This window comes from Pipistrellus kuhlii, unplaced genomic scaffold (genome assembly GCF_014108245.1).
Source record: "Pipistrellus kuhlii isolate mPipKuh1 unplaced genomic scaffold, mPipKuh1.p scaffold_m20_p_21, whole genome shotgun sequence".
Lineage (NCBI taxonomy): Eukaryota > Metazoa > Chordata > Mammalia > Chiroptera > Vespertilionidae > Pipistrellus > Pipistrellus kuhlii.
Window position 1 is genome coordinate 7,333,129 of NW_023425520.1, and position 21,261 is coordinate 7,354,389.

General features: G+C 51.8%; 1 protein-coding gene across 2 annotated transcripts in view; it reads left to right on the forward strand.

Annotated features, from left to right (window-relative positions):
• Positions 1-21,261, forward strand: part of DPYSL2 (dihydropyrimidinase like 2) — a 120,815-nt gene that overhangs the window by 44,540 nt on the left and 55,014 nt on the right. The window contains exons 1-3 of one of the 2 annotated variants that reach the window (XM_036450142.2): positions 4,663-5,041; positions 8,737-8,825; positions 10,709-10,893. In XM_036450142.2, coding sequence (XP_036306035.1) covers positions 5,003-5,041; positions 8,737-8,825; positions 10,709-10,893 — 313 coding nt within the window. In that variant the 5' untranslated portion in view covers positions 4,663-5,002. Of the gene's footprint in view, positions 1-4,662; positions 5,042-8,736; positions 8,826-10,708; positions 10,894-21,261 lie in introns of those variants that run through there. The other variant, XM_036450140.2, reaches the window with a different exon arrangement.

Consider the following 21,261-nt stretch of genomic DNA (forward strand, 5'->3'; position numbering starts at 1 on the left):
GCATCCGAGGCCACAGTCCTTGGAGTCCGGGCTGAGCAATGAGGGGGCTCGAGGGATTTCTCTTTGCCACATCGAGGCTCCATTCTTTGCCAGCAACTTCTGTTTTGGAGTTTCTCTGCTCTATGACATCCTGAACGTTAGACTTCTGCAGAGGCCCAGGCGGAGCCACAGAAGCAGAAATGGTTACTCCTGCCTCCCAAAGGGGGAAGATGAAACCAAGCACAGTGGCGGGGCTGGGCCCGACGGGACCCGTACAGTGCAGGGTGCTGAGGAACTGAAAGCAGCCAGTCACTCCTTCTCCCACGCCAGCTGCCCAGGTTGTACAGCACTAACTGGATGCCATCACTTGGACATCCCTCCATGCACCCCATCCTTCCTGAACCCTCACCCATTCGGCCCTATATGAGGGTAAGAGAAGAGTATGGCTTTTGGAAGACTGCCCAGTCTCTGAGCTCCAACTTTAAATGGAAGGGAAGTCACGCTCACTTAGTGATGGTATAGTGAGGAATACCATCATTTTATAGTGTAGGTGGCATCCTAGCAAATAAAGACAGAATATGCAAATTGACCATAACTCCATGACAAAGCTGGCACTGTCCATAGCCAATAAGGAGGGAATATGCAAATTGACAAGGAGAGAGGAAGAAGGTGGCTCTGGGCTGGAGCAAAGGCGGAAAGGTGGCTCTAGCCAGAGTGAAGGTGGGAAGGCAGCCAGGAGAAGGAAGGCCTATTCTTGCACAAATCTTTGAACTTTGGGCCTCTAGTAATATGATAAATGGTATGATATAGGTATGCACAAAGAATAATGGGAGCAGGGAGAGAGAAGGCTTTAAGAAGTTGGTGCTGAGACTGATGATGCCTCCTATGATTCTGGAGTTCATGTTAGGCTTGGATGCGCTCTCCCTGCATTTTCTTGGGCCTGATGATGTGTGGCAGTTTGTTTAGGGAAGGTATACTAAGGCAGCTACACCCATGACAAGAATCATAAGCCGCATGGTAACAAGGTCCTCCTGCACTTTTAGGGACTTGCAGGAGAGGAGCTGGGCTGCCAGAAAGGAAGACCCAGCAAGGCCACAGTGCCAAGAGAAAGGCCTGAGTTGGAGATATTGTTGATGTCAAAGCTCCCTCTGATGGTGACATGGACGAATCTTATTTTCTTGTCCTAGAAATGACAGCACTTACTTATGCACCCAATGTGGAGGACCCCACCACGGACCTGGTCATGCGCTGGTTCCTGGAAAAAGGAATGCAAAGCTTTTAGCTTCTAGGAGTCATACTCTAATAGGAGAAACGGACAGATAATTACAATATAGCAGGATGCATGTTACAGTTGAGGCGGATAGAGGAGGTTGTGCTTAAGATTTTAGACAGCATGAGGGCAGACTTTATTGAGGAGATGATATTTAAGCTTATTTTAGAGGAAGCGTTGAGGGGAAGGGAGAGGTGAAGGGAACAGCTCAGGACGGGGCACAGATTTGGGAAAGGACAGTGTGTGTGTGGGTGCACCCCTGCATGCACCCTGAGCAAGGGGATGAGGGCCTGAGTGTCAGGGATGGCAGATGCGGCCGCAGAGGCCAGAGTCTGATACAGCACCTGGGTAGACTTCACTCCTCCTGCTCATGCATCTGCTTGGGCAGGTTCTCCTTTCCCCCAGACCACCGCCAGGGGAAGGACCGTTTCATTAAATGGCTATGCCATTTATTTTTTAAAAATATATTTTATTGATTTTTTACAGAAAGGAAGGGAGAAGGGTAAAGAGTTAGAAACATCAATGGGAGAGAAACATCACATGCCCACAACTGGAATTGAACCTTGGGACCCTTCAGTCTGCAGGCCAATGCTCTATCCACTGAGCCATACCAGTTAGGGCTAAATGGCTATGTCATTTAGTCATCACATCTTGCTCTTCCTAGGTGCTGGGGGAAGGGTCTGGGAGGGCAGAGGCTTTGGGAAGGGATCATAATGTGGAATAGGTCATCTACAATGCCTTTTCATGTTTGACATGCATTTAATTTTTTAAATATTTGGAAAAATCATACCCAAGAATAGGTTCAAATATTTGGTAGAGGGACAATGATATGAAACTTTACAGAAAATTTTCATGGAATGTTTTTTAAAGACAGTATAAAAAGCGCATAGGAACAACTTTCCCACGTAGAGTAGCTGGAAAATCCCCCCCCCCCCCCCCCCCCCCCCCACTTCTCTGCGTTGCAGGGAGCGGTAAGTAGGGTAAGAAATACAGATTGCAGGTGGTTCCTTTCCCTGGCCCTTTAACATTATTTGCTGTCTCCTATGTGCCAAATACTCTTAGGCTCTATCTTGGTACAGACCAATCAGTTTAAGCCTTACATCTTTGGATATTTATGAGTGGAAATGTCAATTATGGACTAAGAACCTCATATTAATGGCGGTAAAAATAAGGGACACAAAAGCTCTTGGGAGCTTTTATTGCAAAGCAAAATATTCCATGGAAAACTGGCAACTAACTAGACATAGTTACAGCTATTAAGATTAAACAATTCAGGAGCAGGAGAACATAAGAAGAATATAAACAAACAATATAATTAGGGGTCATTTGGTTTTAAATTAATTTGAATCTCATTATTTACTTGTTTGCCAAGTGTTATTTTCTAATGATTTAATGATACCTGGCTCTCTGCCACTCTACATCCCCCTGTTGGAACGTACTGTTGGCTTTCACAGGTAGGAGGACCCACTTCATGCAGTCTGACTTGTGGTTTGAACCCCATGCAGGCTGACATCCTTGCTGATATCAGCTCACTTTTCTTGTAGCACAGCACATGGTTGGAGAAAGAAGTGCTTCTATGTTATTTTCGAGATGCATAGCTAATTGGAACCTGAATGAATTAACCAGTTGGGGAGGTTCCTGTATGCCTCACCCTGCTTTTCTGGGACTTTAGAGTTTACAGGGATGAGTAAGTGGGTGTGAGCGGGTGCATTTCACACTTTGTGAACCGATAACAACCCGAAGTGGCCAGAGGCAGAAAGACATCAGAACATGCGCCCACAGTAGCCCCTGGATTATCCTGTGTTTATCTGGCTAATCTTTGCTGAGCAGGTGTGAGCCAATTAAACAGATGCCGTTTTCTAATGGCTGCTGGGCGGCCTAGCTTACGCAGGCCTCGCTATTGTTTGATCTCAAGCAGAGAAATCCAGAGCCATGGCTGCCTCTGGTTTGAGCCCTGGCACCTGCCTGGGCAGCCTTCCAAAGAGAGGACCCCAGGTATGTTGACAGGGATCAAAGGGACCAGGTTTTCTTTCCAGTGACTTTGAAGTCAGAGTTAGGCATGACTCAGGCTGGGGCCTGCCCAGGTGCCCCTGATGCCTTGTGAGAGTGACTAGGGTCACTGGTCAGGGAGTGTTTTTAACTCTGATTCCAGGAGGCTTTCTCCATGACTCAGTTCCCCCTTCTTTTGGGACGTAAGCTTTCATTTCTTTCATTCCTTCTGCTTCTTCCTTGTCTCTCCTCGTTTTCTGCCTAATTAGGCTGTGTGGAGGCCTGTCTATAGCACTGAAAATTTTGGGGGCTCCTTGGGCACGGTAATTACAACAGTTTTTTTCTCAACAGATCTGCACAATAATTCCAACAGCTTTTTTTTCTCAACAGATCTGCAGAGAAATGCGACCATCAACAGATGGGTCTAGGTGGGCGTGACTGTTGGAGAGAACAGGGCCCCCGGACTGGGTCATTTTTGCCTCAACAGGCAGCTGCTGAGCCCCCTGCCCCCACGTTTCTTGCCGGGCCTAAGGCACAAGGGGCAATTCATTCAGGGCTGGGTTTGCATCCCCAGCGGCTGCCTGCGGCCTTCCCCAGCTGCCCCCCTTCCCCACCCCAGCGGCTGCCTGCGGCCTTCCCCAGCTGCCCCCCTTCCCCACCCCTGCCTTTCCAGCTGCCAGGCCGCGGGTGCCTGCAGCCCCGCGCTCGCCCTCCCTCCGCTACGTTCCCAGCCTCGCCTCCGGCCGCACCCCTCCTCGCCCCGGGGAGCCGTGTGGACGCCGCCCGCCCCGCCCCGATCGCAGGGCCCGGTCCAGCCGCCCCTCTGCGGGGCCGGGCGGCGCCGCGGCGAGCGCTCTCCCTCCCCTCCGCTCGCTGCCATGGCCATCCCCCGCCGGCTCCGGGGCGGAGGCCGGGCGAGCCTTCGCGCAGGGCGCGGGCGGCTGGCGGAGAGCTCGGGAGGGCGCCCCCCCGGGCGGCGCGGCGCCGGCCGGCGGTGCAGTCGCGCGCTCGCCGCCAGCGAAGCCATTGGCTCGGCGCAGTCACCCCACGCGGGGCTGCAGCGGCGGCCTCCGCGGATTGGCGCGCGGGCGGCATCCACCGGTGCGTGCCGCTCGGGCTACGAGGAGGACCACCGACTCCCCGGGCTGGGCTCCCCTGTCCGTTCAGGATCGCCCGCCATTTCCCCTGCGGTGCAGTGGTTGCTGCATTGGGGGCTCCCGCAGCCACTGTCCCCGGGGCGCTGGCCCCGCAGAAAGGGCGCGAAAGGCGCGCCCCCCGGCCGCCCGCCCGCCCCGGCCGCCGCCCTCCGCGCTCACTGCAGCATTTCGCGCTCCCGCCTGGGCATTTGCATAGCCCACGATCCTGGCCAATCAGGGCTCGTCTCTCCCGAAGCGGATGGCTCTTGCCTGAGAGGAAAGGGAGTGGCTGGCGGCGCATGCGCCGCGGCGGCCGACTGGAACCGAGGCTTTTATTGCTGTAGTTTATTTCCACCCCCTTCCCTCCTGCTCGCTCCCTCTCTTTCTTTTTTTTTCCGCCCTGGCTGGGGCTGTGCTGGAGGAGAGGAAGAAAGAGAGACAGAGCATTGCATTGATCTCCTACGTTCCTGGGATTTGTTATCAGCAAGCCTAGCTAAGCTGTTGCACCTTTTTTTCAATCCTGCAAAAGAAAAAAAAAAAATCAACTCTCTTTTGGGGCATTTTTTTTTTCCTTTTTTTGCTTTAAAGCTGCCCTCTTGAAATTATTATTTTTTTTCCCAGGAGAGAGATGTCTTATCAGGGGAAGAAAAATATTCCACGCATCACGGTGAGTTTGGCACTTGGGAGATTGTGGTCGGCCAGCAGCCACCTTTTGTGGCACAGAACATCTAAGGATTTTTTTTTAAGGGGGGGGGAGAGGGACCTAACGACCCCCCACCCCCTGCCCCCGTTCCTAAAGAAGGCGATCGTGGTGGTAGGAGACGCGATCGTAGAATTATGAGCCACATGATTTGTAAGACATTAAAATAGCGTGAGTGCATTGAGGTCGTCCTGGGGAGCGCGCCAGATCCGCTGTCTCCCTTTATTGTCAGGCGAGATGCTGCAGCGCCCTGGCCTGCGGGGTGGAAGCAAATGGATGCCAGATTGCACATGCATGGCTGGAGCTCGCATATTGTTCTCCGGGCTGCGCGCTGCGAGGCTGGACTCTGCGGAGCTGGACGGGGGAATGGGAAACGGATTCTCCCTGTGTCTCCCGCCCCCGCCATAAAGCGCTTTTTTTCTGGAGCCTTCCTCCGGGGGGCCCTGGGAGAAAGGAGCAGGTTTCAGCCCGGCGGTGGAGTGACAGCGGAGGGAGGGATGCTGAAAGGGCAGGGTGCACCAGGAAGATGGGGAGCGGGAAGGAGGAACAGGGGCGCGGGGGCGCACCGAGGAGGGCGGGGGCCGGGCGGGGGCTTTTTGTTGGCCAGGGACCCGCGTGGGTGTCCCCTGGGCTTTCTCGCCCTCTGGTTCGGGGCGGGGACCCTGGCGGGGCTCTGGGCTGGCTTTCTCCTGCCTCTCGGTCCCTCCTGCAGCCCAAGGCGCCCGCGTTGGCGCATACAAAGCGGGCCGGGCGGGGGGCGTCGGGGACCGCGCGGGGAGGGAATGGCGCAGCGAGGCGCGCGGGGCAGATGGCCCGGCCGGGCCGCGGCCAGACAATGATCCTGCCGGCCGGAGGGGTCGGCGCACTCGGGGCTTGGGGTGCTTCGTTTGTAAACCGCGAGAAAACAAAACAAAACATCTACGCGATGAACTGGCGAGGCTGCAGGTCCTCCCTCCCACCGCGCCCATCCTCACCCCATCTTTTCCTGGAAAAAAAATCTCGCTCGTCTTGGTTCTCGATCGACATCCCCAATGACGATCTACATCCCAAATGACACGCTGGGGAGGGCGGGTGGAACGCGGGGGATGTTCATTGTTACATAACGATGTGCAGTCGCCATGGGCCCACGGATTTGCTGGGTGGAACCCGGGGCCGAGGCAGACGCAGGAAGGAGCCTTGCAGAGTGTGGCTGTGCCCAGGGCTGGGTTGCAGGGCGCGCGTTCCCTCCTGAGCCACGGGCACCCGGCCTCCTGTGGATGCACCAGGACACACCCATCCGCAGGAGGGAGATGTGGAAGCAAACGCACAGGGGCAGGCGGGGGTGTGTGCCGGAGAGGATCTTATAGGACGAGCCAGGCTGCTCAATGGCGAGGGTGGGTGGTAGCTTTTCCTAAAAGGCCAAAGACCCAGGATCCATCCCAAAGGGCCGGCGAGGGGGACCTTTGGATAGTCCCTGTTGGGAGGAAGGAGTCTGGAGAGAGGGTGTGGAGAGCACATTGGCTGCACGTCCCACATAAATCGCTGTCTTCCTGAATGAAAAAGGCAGTTTCGTTTTGACAGTGTGGGAAGGGAAAAAAAATGAAAAAGCAAACAAGACTGATTTTTTTTTTTTTTAAAAGAGCGCCCCCTTCTACCCTGAAAATCTGGCTGCGTTATGGAGGACCTAGATAATAGCATGGCCTCCCTCGTTCCTCCCAGCATCACAAGCCAGCCTCTTATGTAAGAAGCCTTCTGGAAGGTACTAAGAGCGAACAGGGCTGTGATGTTCCTTCCTGTGTGTGTGTGTGTGTGTGTGTGTGTGTGTGTGTGTGTGTGTTGGCTCCGGGCGTCACAGGGATGGCTGCGACAGGTACCACAGCGAATGAGGGAGCAGGTGGTGAAGGGCAGGGCTTCTCTTTGCCTCCCAGGCACTGTTTATCCTGTCCAAGCCGGATCCTGAGGGGGAGTTCTGTGCCGACCAAGGAAAGTGTACTTGATCAGGTGACCTTGGGCAAGTGATGTAACCTCTCTGTGCCTCAGTTTCCTTAAGTGTCATGGGTTAGGACTCTCCATCCACCTCGCTGGATTTCATGAAGGTCCTTACATTTACCTTATACAAGTGCAGGCATTGCTGTTGATTATTTCCACTTTCCCATACGATTTTCCCAAGTCTACAGCACACTGAAGTGTACAGAATTTAACGATCTTACTGTTTTTCATTATGTTGCTTTGTAAATCCATGTGTGCATTTTGGGGTAAAAGAATCTTCTTGGGTCTCACAGTTTATGTGTTTTTTGCTACAACATTTGCTATGATATTTTCTTTGGCAGGTGCTAAATATAATAGCACCTGCTGAGCGTGTTGTTTTGTAACAAGTTAGAGTTAACCATTGTCAAGATGAATGCCATTCCTTCGAAATGTTTTGCATGTTAAGAGGGCAATCTGTGGTTTAACTTGTAACATTTCAACCCCGTGTGGAATAGCACAAGTGTACACCCTCATATTTTAACACTGCCTTCTGTCAAAGCCTTTGGAATAGAGAGGAGTCATAAGGCAACATTTTCATTATATCCTTGGCCCTCCTGTGCTGCTTGTCATATGTATTTTTTTTTACACTAATTATATCATAAGTGAATTGGCAATTTATAGTGGTGTTAGATTTAGAACTTGCCCTCTCATCTACTTCATCATAAAACTTTCCCTTAACAGTTTAATAGTTAAAATGGTGTATGATTGAAGAGTTTTTTGTTTTTTTTTCTCTCTTTGCTACAATCGCCTTGATTTACCTCAAAATGAAATCGCACACATAATGAGCAGGCTGACTTGAAACCTTGTTATGGTGGAACCTAGTGTGTTTGTGTTGAGTTTTGCCATGACAACAGACTTTTGGTTAATTTTTCCCCCCACACAAAGCTTGCCAAGAATTGACTTCCCTACATGTGGGTGTATTTTTTTTTTTTTTTAATGAAGTTTAGCTTAAAGCCATTAAACAGTATTGTCTTCTGGAAAGAAGGTTTTTTGTTTGTTTTTAAATCTATGATGGTAAGCTTTGAGCTTGTGTCAAATAGATCCCCACGTACAGGTTTACCATTGTCACCGAACCTTCCCAAAATTGGCTCATTTTAAAAAAAATATACATTTTATTGATTTTATACAGAAAGGAAGGGAGAGAGATAGAGAGTTAGAAACATCAATGAGAGAGAGTCATAGATAGCTGCCTCTTGCACACCCCCTACTGGGGATATGCCCGCAACCAAGGCACATGCCCTTGACCAGAATCGAACCCGGGACCCTTCAGTCCCCAAGCCAACGCTCTATCCATTGAGCCAAACCAGTCCCGGCCCCAAAATTGGCTCATTTTTGAGCAGTAAATAGATTTATATTGATTTCAGAGAGGAAGGGAGAGGGAGAGAGATATTGAAACATCAGTGATGAAAGAATCGTTGATCGGTTGCCTCCTGCACGCCCCCCACTGGAGACCCAGCCCACATCCCTGGCATGTGCCCTGACGGGGAATCACACTGTGACCTCCTAATGTATGGGCTGGTGCTCCACCCTGAGCCATGCCAGCTGGCTGAGCATCCCGTTTGAATAGTGAAATGTGCCTTTAACTCACTTATTTTAGTACCAGTGCTCCTCATGGGTCAGGTATACATGGTGACCTTGGTATGTCTTTGTTTCAGAGCGATCGTCTTCTGATCAAAGGAGGTAAAATCGTTAATGATGACCAGTCATTCTATGCAGACATATACATGGAAGATGGGTTGATCAAGTAAGTGTATCTCATAGAGAAGAATTCGTGTACCTTCCAGTATTCCCAAGCATTTCCTACGGTTCACACGCATAATATCAAGATTTAGTGACTTCAAAGAGTGACTTAGTGTCGCTTTAAGCCCATTTCGATTGGTAGTAATTAGTGAATTTGAAAACTCAGATTTAGGGAACTCAAAGCCACAATTCAATGCCTACCCATTTCCTAACGCATTATGTAATTTGCTATTTTTAACCCAGGTGACACAGTTTCTTCTTGTTGCCAGCTCAGATACTTGGTTTAGGATCCATTGCATATACTAAAGGTTTTCCTAGGATGTAGTTGTTTGCTTGCCTTGTCCAGTGGAAGGACACAGTGTGAGTAGACCCTTTTCTATCAAGATAGCACATCTGCTTTCTGAATCAAGAATTCAGTGGTTGGGCCAAAGGAAAACAAATTAAGTAACATAGACAAATTACTGCCTCATCCCAAGGGAATTTTAGGTTTCATTCTTTAAGTGCCAACAAACACCAGTGAGACTGCCCTTGTGTTGCTTGTGTATTGTGTTACTAACAACAGAGCCGTTATTGCATGAGGTTGTTTTTGGAGTCTAGAGGGTTAAGCGAGTGGAGTGCATACCAGTATCCTTGTGCCCTTCCGACTGGGACAGCTCATGAGGCTCCAGAGAAATAGCACATCTGTTTAAAGACAAACACTGCTGCAAACGACATCTTTTGAATAAGCAGCATTCATCAAGCCCCACAGCAAACCATTCCCGAGCAATGGAAAACTGGAGTGGATGTATGTGTTGCCTGGAAACTCACACCCTGATTTATGACCTAAAATAGGTCCCACCATTTCCATATTTAATGTTTTCTCCATGTGTGTGCCTATGACAGTCTCTGCTCCGGGCTCTCACATACCATGACTTGCCTGTCCCATTCCCCCCAGTTTGAATCTAGCAGGAAGACACTGGCCTGGAAGTGAGCAAGCCTGGGGGCTATTTTTAGTCATCACTAATTTGATTTTGAACTTTATCCACTTCTCCTTGATTATTTTTTCATTAAAAAAAAATACAAACTGGTAGAAAGATGAAGCAGAAATATATTCTTTTAAATATATTTTATTGATTTTTACAGGGAGGAAGGGAGAGTGATAGAGTTAGAAACATCGAAGAGAGAGAAACATCCATCAGCTGCCTCCTGCACACCCCCTACTGGGGATGTGCCCACAACCAAGGTACATGCCCTTGACCGGAATTGAACCTGGGACCCTTCAGTCCACAGGTTGACGCTCTATCCACTGAGCCAAACTAGTCAGGGCCAGAAATATTTTTTTAAACATTGGAAATGAATTTATATCCTTCAACATAATGAATTTTTCTGCATTCTTATCTGAGTTGCTAATGACATGCTTCCAAATTTTCAAACTGTTTTAATCATAGTATTCACTTATTTATTTATTTTTGCTTCTCCCTTATTTTCTCTATGTTGCAAAGGATTTGGTGAAAATACTTATTTGTAAAGTGCTAACAGGTCTGGAGGAAATTGCTATGGGAAAATTTGCTCAACTATGTGTTTATCGAGAGAAAGTGCAGTGGCATTTTATGTAAATTCCTTGGGGTCTTGTTATCTTTCGATTGTAGGGGTTTTCTGGTCACTAAGCCTCTTTGATTAGGCCTCTGGTGCCTTATTTAACTTTGGTTTTCTAAGGAAGCGCTGTATTGCTTCTTAGCCGGTGGTAGGGAATGGGGAGTGCACATATATTATGAATAATCACAGTAACTGGAAATGTCTAGTGAACACAGGGACGGATAAGGTAGGGCTTGGTGAAGATGCCTGTCAGATTTCCTTTGATTCAAGGACATTTCACTTACCACCATTGTCACCGCCCTATTCCTGTAGGCAAATAGGAGAAAACCTGATTGTGCCCGGAGGGGTCAAGACCATCGAGGCCCATTCCCGGATGGTGATACCCGGAGGGATCGACGTCCACACCCGCTTCCAGATGCCTGACCAGGGAATGACTTCTGCTGATGACTTCTTCCAAGGCACCAAGGCGGCTCTGGCCGGGGGCACCACCATGATCAGTAAGACAGCTTACCATCATAATCTCCGCACGCGGGGGCCTTTGCCACGGGAGCATGAGTCTGTGTCGTTTGCCTTTTTTCTTTTAGAAGCTGCTGAACCGGGCAGTGGCTTGACCTGCCACATAAGGGAGTGGGGGTGCGGGTGGCCAGGCAGTTGTCTTGTTTTCTTAACTCGCATTTTCTGACCAACCCTGGCTTCTCCAATGGAACTTGAGAACACGGATCTAGAGGATTGTGGTAGAATAAAAGGAGTGGCTTCTTGCTTTCTCTGCCTGAGAACTTTCGGACAAAAGTTAAATTGCGAATGTGATTTGATTGTGGTTACTGTGAAAACACAGCATTCAGAGTAATCTCCAAAGCTACCAATTTTGAGCTTTTGCTCATAAGTGTTGGATTCTGATTTGTAAAGAATTCTTGAGGGTGCATCTTTTTGAAATGAGGATGGGGGTACAGCACATGTTGAACCAGGAATCTCGTGTCCGCTGATGAGAAAATCAGATGGGGGCAGTTCTTCCCCGCCTGGATTTGACATGAATGGAATTGAGCAGTCCTCCTTGGAGAAGGCACCATAGATAATATATTTCTTAAAAATTCTTTATTGTTGAGACCCACACATAATACCGTGTTTCCCCGAAAATAAGACATCTTCCGAAAATAAGACCTAGCTCATGGAAAGATAAGACATCCCCTGAAAGTAAGACCTAGCGCAACTTTGAGAGAAAAAATTAATATAAGACACTGTCTCATTTTCGGGGAAACAGGGTATTAATTGCCATGTAGATAAGAAAACTGTAGTCTACAGCCATACCACCCTGAACACACCCAGTCTCATCTGATCTGGGAAGAAAACTGTGCCCATCAGTGGCCAGGTACTCTTCATGCTTTGCTCTGAAGGATTTATGCTTTTCATTCAGCCAAATCGTATGTCTCTTTCTGGGGTCATAGCACACACACGTTAGGAGTTTACTTAGGAATAGTCAGTTTTCAGCATGCCTACTGATTGCCCTTTGACAAATATTTTGTTTTTGAGGAGATAGGCAAACTGCATAATGGCCAGCAGACACATATTAAAAAAAAAAAAAAGATTTTATCCTAGAGTGAAAGTCAACATACAATCTGTCTGAAAAGCTAACAGAAGACATAGCTATGCATACTTTAGGAAAACCTGTCTTAACTGGTTATTTTTCAGAATGATGGTCTCTTTACCTGTGACTTCAAGCTCTGTCTGGAAGTTTCCTCTTTTCTATCCTACCACCTAGAAGGATGTGGCCCTGCCTTGCCCTCCTAGTCTGAGCTCCCGTGCGTTTTAAATCACATGCTCACCTCCTCCCACTCTCTCTGTCCTGGTCTTCGTGTGTCTGAAGGGTCAGAGACCACTCTGCTGTTTCAGCTTTCTCATCACTGCCCAGAAAGAGCCTCCAAGCTTAGGCCTTCATCCATCTTTCTTTTAAAATATATTTTATTGATTTAAGAGAGGAAGGGAGAGAGAGATAGAAAATCAATCATGAGAGAGAATCACTGATCGGCTGCCTCCTGCACACCCCCTAATGAGGACTGAGCCTGTAACCCGGGCACATGCCCTTGCCGGAATCAAACCCAGGACCTTTCAATCCACAAGCTGACACTCTGTCCACTGGGCCAAACCAGCTAGGGCTCATATTTCTTTCTGGCTGCACACATCACCTAACCTAGTGGGTGCATTCTCAAGGGGGGCCCTCCCCCCAGGCCTTGGGACTCTGGCCTCGTGGGAAAGCTTGCTGTTTTGTCACCATGTCTGTCAGGATGCACTTGGCACCACCGGGCATTTCCATCCCTCCTCCTGCTGGGGACCCACACTTGGAGCTTGGAAAAGCACAGACTGCTTGCTGTCATCCTTCAAGGTCAGGTCAAGGTTATAACCTGTCTCTGTGGATTCAGGTGGGGTCCCATGTAGGTCCCAGCATTGGTCACCAAGCGTTAAAAAGCCACAACTCGTATTTCCTGAGGGAGTGGCCGGTGATGTCGGCCGCTGGAGGAATTGCTGGGCCAGAGCCATGGAGAATGTGTCCCCAGCCAGGTCTCTCTCACGTGCTGTGTGACCTTGGCAAGTCACCTCAGTTCTTCGGGCTTTAGCTGCTGTATGCCCAGTGAAGGATGCGCACTAGATGGCCCTGGGCTTTCTTTCCGGCTCTCACCGTGCAGCTCAGAGATAGTTCCCCTCTCATAACGTGCATTTTGTTCAACAGATACAGGACATTTCGTTTTTTTGGGTTTTATTTTTTTGTGCTAACCAGTTTGGCTCAGTGAATAGAGCATCGGCCTGCGGACTGAAGGGTCCCAGGTTCGATTCCAGTCAAGGGCATGTACCTTGGTTGCAGGCACATCCCCAGTAGGGGGTGTGCAGGAGGCAGCTGATCGATGATTCTCTCTCATCGATGTTTCTAACTCTATCCCTCTCCCTTGCTCTCTGTAAAAATCAATAAAATATATATTTTAAAAAATTCCGTTTTTCTCTCAGACATTTTTGAGAGACCCCAGCAGTCTGTTTCTCCTCTGTCATTCCTGTATGTGCTTCTCACTCCTTATGCGGGGCCCATCCGTGGCCCCTTTCCTGCTTCTTGTCTCTTTTGTCCTCCCCTTTCCCTCCACCTTCACCAGGTGGGCATAGCCCTTCTTGCCAAGGACCTGCCTTTTCTCTGCAGCTTCTTTCTTTCTCAGTGGCCGTGGGCTTTCCTCCCTTCATCCCAGGTGGTTGCTTCTGTGCAGGACGAGGGACCTCCTCGTGGGTCTAGCAGCTGGCCCAGGGACCCGGAGTAGCCAGCAGGTGGCCCATGGGCAGATGAGAAGGAAGGTGCCGTGAGCAGTCAGACCGCCTGCCCTGCTCCGCGGGGCAGGATGTGATCGCATTTTATGGCAGGTGCGGGAGGTGTGAGAGAGGAGGGGGATTTAGTGGAGCAAACTCCAGAGAGTGGAAGCCATCACAAGTGGCAAGGATGTGGTCAGAGTGATCCCACCCCAAACGCCACTGCTTTTATGTCCAGAGGAAAACGTTAGCTACGCGGACACTAACTACCCGCGGTTACTGACCTCCGTACATTCCCCCTAGCCTGCCCTTCCCCCGCTCGGGAGATGAGCGGTGAGAATGCCGATGAGGAAACTGGGATTTTTTTCCTGCTGGAGGCTCATACTTTCTGCATTGCTTCCAGCGACCGAGTGGCCTGGGCGTGCTTTTCAGAGAAGGAGCCTTGCCCAGAACTAGCTTCAGTGACTTCCCTGGTATTCACGACCTGCTGCTTGGGTCAGATCGGAGCTTCTTTAATGACTTAAAGAAATGCTTAGCGATTCAAGCGCAAACGTGCATAAACAAGCCATTGAAGCAAGCAGATCGGTGCAACGAAGCCTGCCCCTCCCCCTCCCATCTTTCTGGCTTTCTCGGAGCCATGTCGCCTGCCCCCTGCCATGTGTTTCCTGGTCCGAGGATCTGGGGGTGTCATTTCTCTCTGATACGACAGGGGAAAATGCAGCCGAATGTTCCCAGTTCAAAAATGGAGGTGACACGTCAGCAGCAGAAAATAATATTATTGCCGCCAAACAGAGCCGTCCATTGAGACGCTCATAGGGAGACCTTTGTGTGCGGCGCTCAGCGCCGGGCAGAAGGAACGCCCTTTGCCCTTTCTGTCCAGCGATGGGTGGGCAGGGGTCCAGACGTGCCCTGCAGGCAGCATGCAGACTGGGCGAAGGGTTCCAGAGGTGGCACGGGTGCTGCTTGGAGAGAACGCTGCTGGCTTCCCAGCGGTGTGTTACCATCATCATCGTCAAGACCCGAGTCTCCTGGAAGCAGGTGGGGGAAAGTTCTCTGCACTTTATTTTTAAAATATATTTTATTGATTTTTTTTACAGAGAGTAAGGGAGAGGGAGAGTTAGAAACATTGATGAGAGAGAATCATCGATCAGCTGCCTCCTGCACACCCCCTACTGGGGAAGTGCCCGCAACCAAGGTACAAGCCCTGGACCAGCATTGAACCTGTGACCTTTCAGTCCTCAGTCAGATGCTCTACCCACTGAGCCAAACCGGTTAGGGCAGTTCTCTGCATTTCAAAGAGGGGAAGACTGAGGCCAGAGGGCAGGGCGCAGCTTGCCTACCTTCACCCTGTGCTTCGGGTGACAGGCATGGAGTACACACCACCACCGGCGGGATGACGACTTTAAGCTTCAATCGCCTCAACTGCAAAATGGGGAAAGTTGTTTCAGATACTGGCTTGCAGGCGTCCCCGTGGGACCCGGCCGTAGAAGTGAGCACTCAGATGTGATGTCGGCGTTATCCACCTCACTTTAGGGGCCAACAGCCTCCCCTCCCTGTAGACCCCCCACTCGCCCTCTGCCTTCTCAGCAGAGCCAGAGAGGAGGGGCCGTGGCTGCAGGAGGGTCTGACCGGGCATCTGCCAGGAGCAGGGCTTCTCCGAGTAGGTCGGCAGCCTGTTCCGGTGTCACCTGGTGCATCTTAAAGCATTCAGTTCCTGAGCCCCACCCGACCTGTCCAAGCAGACGGTCTGCCGGTGGAGCCTGTGCACCTGTGTGGGGACCCGGAAATTGCGGTCGGAAAGCATGGATCTTGGTGGGGTGGGGGGTCCATTCCAGCTCTGTGGATTCTAGATCTCCAAGGAGCGGGAGCCACAGCCCAGAGAGAGGAGCCTGGCTGCCATTTCTGCTAACCTGAGCACAGCACGCCCAGGGCTTCCTCCCCTCCCCGCGGTGCCAGCCAGCAGAGATGAGGACGGGACTGGAGCACAGAGAAGGCGAGGACAGAGAAGGTTGCCAGCTGGGAAGGCCCTCTTTCCGGAACTCCGGGCTTGTCATTTACCTACGGGGTGTGGCTCCTGGGCGTGCCCCAGGCACCTCCGTGCAGCCATCCCCAAGCAGACTCACCATCTCTCTCACTCCCGCCGCCCAGCCTCACAGAGGGCTGTCCCCGTTGTCATGCTGGTCTAAGCCCAGTCACCTCTGCTGAATCGAGTCCGTTTTGTCTGTTATCTCTGGCACCCATTCCTGGCCTGCCCCTGACTCAGACCTCTGTCACCTCCTCCCTCTGAGGAGTCTCCCGCCCCATCCCGGCTCTGCAGCTTGGGCTCATCCGTTCGGCATATGCTGATCCAGGCTCCCTCCTGAGACCCTCCGTGGCTCCTCCTGCTCCCGGAGTGCAGCCCGAGGCAGGGCCCTCGGTGACGTGGCCCGTCCTGCTCTCAGCCTGGTTCACTGTGCCACCTCAGTCACAATGCCCTAACCCCCACCCCCCTCTGCTCACGGGAATCTTTGTTACCCCTTTAGGCCCAGGCCGGCAGCTAGGCAAACACTGGGCCTTTATCCACGGCCCCTAAGCCATCGCCCTGTGTTACAGTTTGATCAAGGCTCTTCTGTCTCTTTTGTTTGAATATTCCCCACCCACCCAGCCCTGCCACTCCTGAGGCACTCTGTGATGCATCGATGGATGGGTGGATGGGCGGGTGGATGGGTGGATGGGTGGATGGATGGATGGGTGGGTGGATGGATGGATAAATGTGTGGATGGGTGGATGGATGGATGGATGGATACACTAACAGGACTTGGTTTTCTGCTTCATCTGAGTGATGCCAGAAGCCTGAGAATCCTGGGATGGAAGGAGGGTTTATTGTCTAATGGTTGCTGCCTCTTCACCAGTATCCTCGTTTCTGCTGGGCCCTCCTCCCCCCGCCCGCTCCCTGCCCTGCAGTGAGCCGCTCTGTTGCAGCAGTTGGGGGAGAGGCAGGAGGGGAAAGTGCAGGGCCAAGCATCAGCCTGGCTGTGGATGGGGACTGCCCCCTCTGTCTGGATCCTCTGCGAAGGCAGTGGGACAGCAGCTCTCATGCTGGTCGTTAGTGAGAGAGCTTGTGTCTGCTGCAGGCACAGGGTCCCCTCTGTTTGAGGAGTGGCCCTGAGCGCCATGACAGACTCCGGGTCCTTCCCCAAACCACTGGGCTTGCCCCGGCTCCTGCAGAGCCTCGCCCGGGAGGCAGGCGGCTTGCCCAGGGGCGAGGTGGCTTCTCAGGCCCCGCTGGCTGGCTCTCCTGGGGAGACGTGGCTCAGTGTTCCTGTGGCACACCCACTGCTTGTCATTTTTGCATCCATGTGGCATTTGGGTTTGCTCCCTACTTCTGACGAGAACACGTGTGAACACACACACTATAATGTGAATGTATCTGTAATTGATACTTTGATGATTCCCCTTGCATCATTCATTTGACTCGGGTTAGAAAATGTTTACAAAATAGCCCGACCACATCAGACTAAAGTTTCCAAGTGCAGGACCAGAGCTGTCACCACAAAATGTGCCCGTGGCCTGGCGATTAGAAAGCCACGCTATCTGGTGGCTGCTGGAGTAGGCTGCCTGCCTGCCTGCCCCTCCTGGGTCCTCCCAGGCCCCACGTGGGCGAGGTCACACACTTCGCCTGAGGACACCAGGGCCTTCTGCAGGCGGACACCGTGGGGCAGGCCTCTTAGGTGTCTCCGTGCAAATCTCACCTGCGAGTGGCTGGAGGGAAGAGGCCGTCCACTCCGGGGATATTGGCTGATCGCCCGCCCCGGGGGAGGAGAGGGAAAAGACGATGCATCCTGGGAGGTGGCCAGCACGGCGTTCCTGGAAGCCAGGGCACATGCTTCACCAAACGCTTTCCTCCTGACGGAGGCCGCTGGGGGCTCCCCCACCAGACCAGGGACATTCCCGCTTGGGTGCCGAGGCCCTGAGTCCTGGACATCGTGCAGTTATCCTAGTGCCCCTGTGTTCCTGGCCGGGCTCCGGGCCTGAGAGCTGGGAGCTTTGGAAATCACCCCACTCCACAGAGAGAGGGTGTCTTCTCCTCTCCAGACGGAGCCTGCACCCTCTCCTCCAGTTCTTAAAAAAAAAATTAAAAAAAAAAAATCTTTATTGATTTCAGAGAGGAAGGGAGAAGGAGAGAGATAGAAACTTCAATGATGAGGATAATTGACCAGCTGCCTCCTGCACACCCCTCACTGGGGATCGAGCCGGCAACCCAGGCATGTGCCCTTGGCTGGAATCGAACCTGGGACCTCTCAGTCCGCAGGCTGATGCTCTATCCACTGAGCTAAGCCAGCCAGGGCCTCCCCTTCAGTTCTGATGCTGCCTGTGGGTGCACCCAGGGGTCGGGAAGTCTCAGTCCTCGGATGCTCCCAGAGACTACACCCCGATTCCGTCTGTGGGATGTGCAGCCGGTCCTTTCCTGTCAGCCCTGGTGCCCAGAATGACAGCGGGAGCCAGGGGAGGTGGCGGGAGTGGAATTGTTAGGGCTCCACAAAGTCTCGGGGTGCGAGGGACAGGCTTTCAGCATCCCATGGGCTCGGGGTCCTGTGTGCCAGATAAGAGCCTGCATGGCATACACATATCTGAGGGCGCCCTTGGTCTGTGCCGGCTGAGTGACCTGGGCAGAGCCTTCTGTCATTTTTAGGGGCCCCCAGCATACGTGGAAACTGAGCCTGCTGGCAGTGGGATGAGTCCTCGTTGCTCCTTCTGTTTTTGATAGCGTTTGCACTGCTTTCTGGGGCCCCTTTTTCTCCCATGGACCCACTCCATCGGCAGATAAGACTGATTAGAGCAGAGCTGCTCTGGCTGGCGTGGGGGGCTGCGGGGGAGCCTGGATCTTTGCTCCCTCACTCCCTGTCCCCCCCCCTGAACAGACCCTCTGGGGAGTCCTAGGGCTGGGGGAGGGCTCCCTCACCGCCTGCCCCGCTGCCCACCTGCCCCGCTGCCCACCTGCCCAGCCCAGCTCCCACGCAGGGTGGAGGGAAAAGGGCGTTTAGAAAGAAGGGACATGCCCACAGTCACTGAAGAGAGCACCTAGCAGCCACGCTGACTTGTCCGTGGTTCTGTTTAATGTACTTCCTTCTGGTCAAGCCAGGAGCCAGGACAGAGCACCCGCTTCAGTTCCTCTGCCTCGGTGTGCATTGGTTTGCTTTGCTTTTCACGAGAGCACAATAGGTGAACACTCTTCCTTTTAAAGAGTGAATGGTACACGGTGTTTTAAAGGAAAAACGACTGTCTGGGGAGGGGCGGCCAAGTCACTTGAGTTTTCCTCCTTCCTGTGCACAGATCTGGCCCCAAATCACCCCACTCCACCCGGGGCCCTCTCCCCTTCTTTCCCTGTTCCGGTCTTTGGGACGATCTCCCTGTTTCTCCTCCGGAAAATGATTATTTATTTCTTTGGGTTTTGAGGGCTCTGCTTCTGACTTGCTGCTGCTGTAGGGGGAAGCCATTTACCCAAATTCCTTGCTTTTAGCCCTTCTTAACTGCCATGGTAATGACACAGGGGCATCACAGGGAGTAGACATTAGAGTTCTTTCTGGTTAACCCATCTGGGAGGCAGCGCTCTTTGACTGTGACTAAACGTTCCCCTAATGACAGGGAGGGCGCGGCGGGGCCGGGTCTCTGCTGGAAGGGATTTTGCAATGAGCCGGGGCAGCAGTTACCAACGCCGAGTGCACACTGGAACCCCCGGGGGAATGTTCATAAAGTAACAGAATTTGTGACTTCATTGCTCCGGGGTGGGCCTGGGCGTTGGGGTTCGGCAAGCTTCTAGGGGACGGCCAGGATTTGGGGCCAGGGGTCTGTCTGAGTGCTTGTAGCAGCGAGACTTCTGCTGAAACTGAGTGGACGTCTGCCAAGCTCTTCTACAAGCTAGGTGGCACACCTCTGTCCTTTGTCCTCTGTCCCCTGCCGTGTCCTGTCCTCTTTGAAGGGCAGGGATTACACTGTCTTCAGGTGGGGAGTGGACTCTCGCCGGTGCCCTCCAGAAGCGTATGAAACGGGGTAGGTAGAGCTAATGTCACCGAGAGGGCCTCCTCCCTCGGTGGTTGTTTTTGGTGCCCTGAGGTTTTACTTGGCTAATTAGGACTCTGGTGAGGACTTGGCCTTCGTGGGCTGAGGCGGTGAGCAGAACAGGGCATGTGGTGGGACGGAGGGAGGGAAGGTGAAGATGAGTGCAGCCGGGCTGGGCCTGCTGTCCCCCAGCCTGTGGGCCACCTGCTGAGCTGGCTTCCCTGGGAAAGCCCTGCTGCCTTTAGGTGGCATCCAAGTGTTTATGACCTAATCTCCCTCTAATGATGGGTCAGAGCTGGAATCCTTCCTTGCGGGGAGCCCGTGAGGGAAAAATCAAAAGGGCCTGGTAGTAATAACACAGGATCCTGGGCTCTGAAGGCAGCCGGGGAGCCTTCCTGTCCGGCCTCTCTCCCGGCCGGTGGGAGTGGCTGGACACGCTTCAGAGGTGCGATGGCAAGGAGCACCCCCCGCCCCTCCCCGGGTGGGAGCACGCCAGGAATCAGGCCTGCGCTCGATTTCTCTTTCTAGTACTTTCTGTTCGAGTGTGACCATCTGATACATGTCTAGGTGGCTGCCCCCTCGCTATAAAATGGAAACAATAGGTTACAATTTCTTCCGGATTCTGTTGAGTGAGACTGTTTGCACCAAACCGTTCATTTATTTTGTTAATCCTCACCCTTTTCCATTGATTTTTAGAGAGAGTAGGAAGAAAGGAGAGAGAGAGAACATTAATGTTAGAGATAGATCGATTAGTTGCCTCCCACATGTTCCTTGATTGGGGCTAGGTATGTGCCCTTGACTGGGAATTGAACTCTCAACCCTTCCAGCCGAGGGCCGACACTGACCACTGAGCAAACAGGCCGGGGCTGTACCAAACGACTTAAAAATGATTATTGTGATACTTGTGGTACTTGTGTGAATCTATCTATCTACCTATCTATCTATCTATCTATCTATCTATCTCAATTATCATCTAAGCTATCATGTTACTAATTTATCATGCATGTTATCTATCTAGTTATCTAATCTTCTGCTATATATCCAAACCTGTATCGTCTATCTAATCTCTATCACCTAATCTGTCTACCTAATATCCATCTGTCTGTCTGTCTGTCTGTCTGTCATTCATTCATTTCTCCTGACCCCAGGAGACAGTCCCACGCGGGACTGCAGACGGCTCTCTCCCTTTGCTGGTGAGATTAGGAGGGAGCTCAAGGCTTGCTTCATCCCCAGCCCAGGCCACGGAGTTTGTGTTCTGAACACGGCGGGAAGAGCAGCTCTGTTGAGGAAGCTTCATACACATGAATTACCTTTCACTCGTTTTCCCCTCCAAATAATCACTGGGAAGTTTGGGGCCTAACTTTCTTAACAATACACCCGGTCCCACAGATGCAAAGAAATGTCACCAGGAAACAGCTCATCGAGTTAATAACTCGTTCTAGATTTGAATTTTCAGCCAAAAAATAAAGGAATTCGAATGAGACCAACGTTGCAGTTGGTTGTGACCGTGCTGCTGCAGGCCCGGCCCCCTCTGTCTCTCCTGGCGG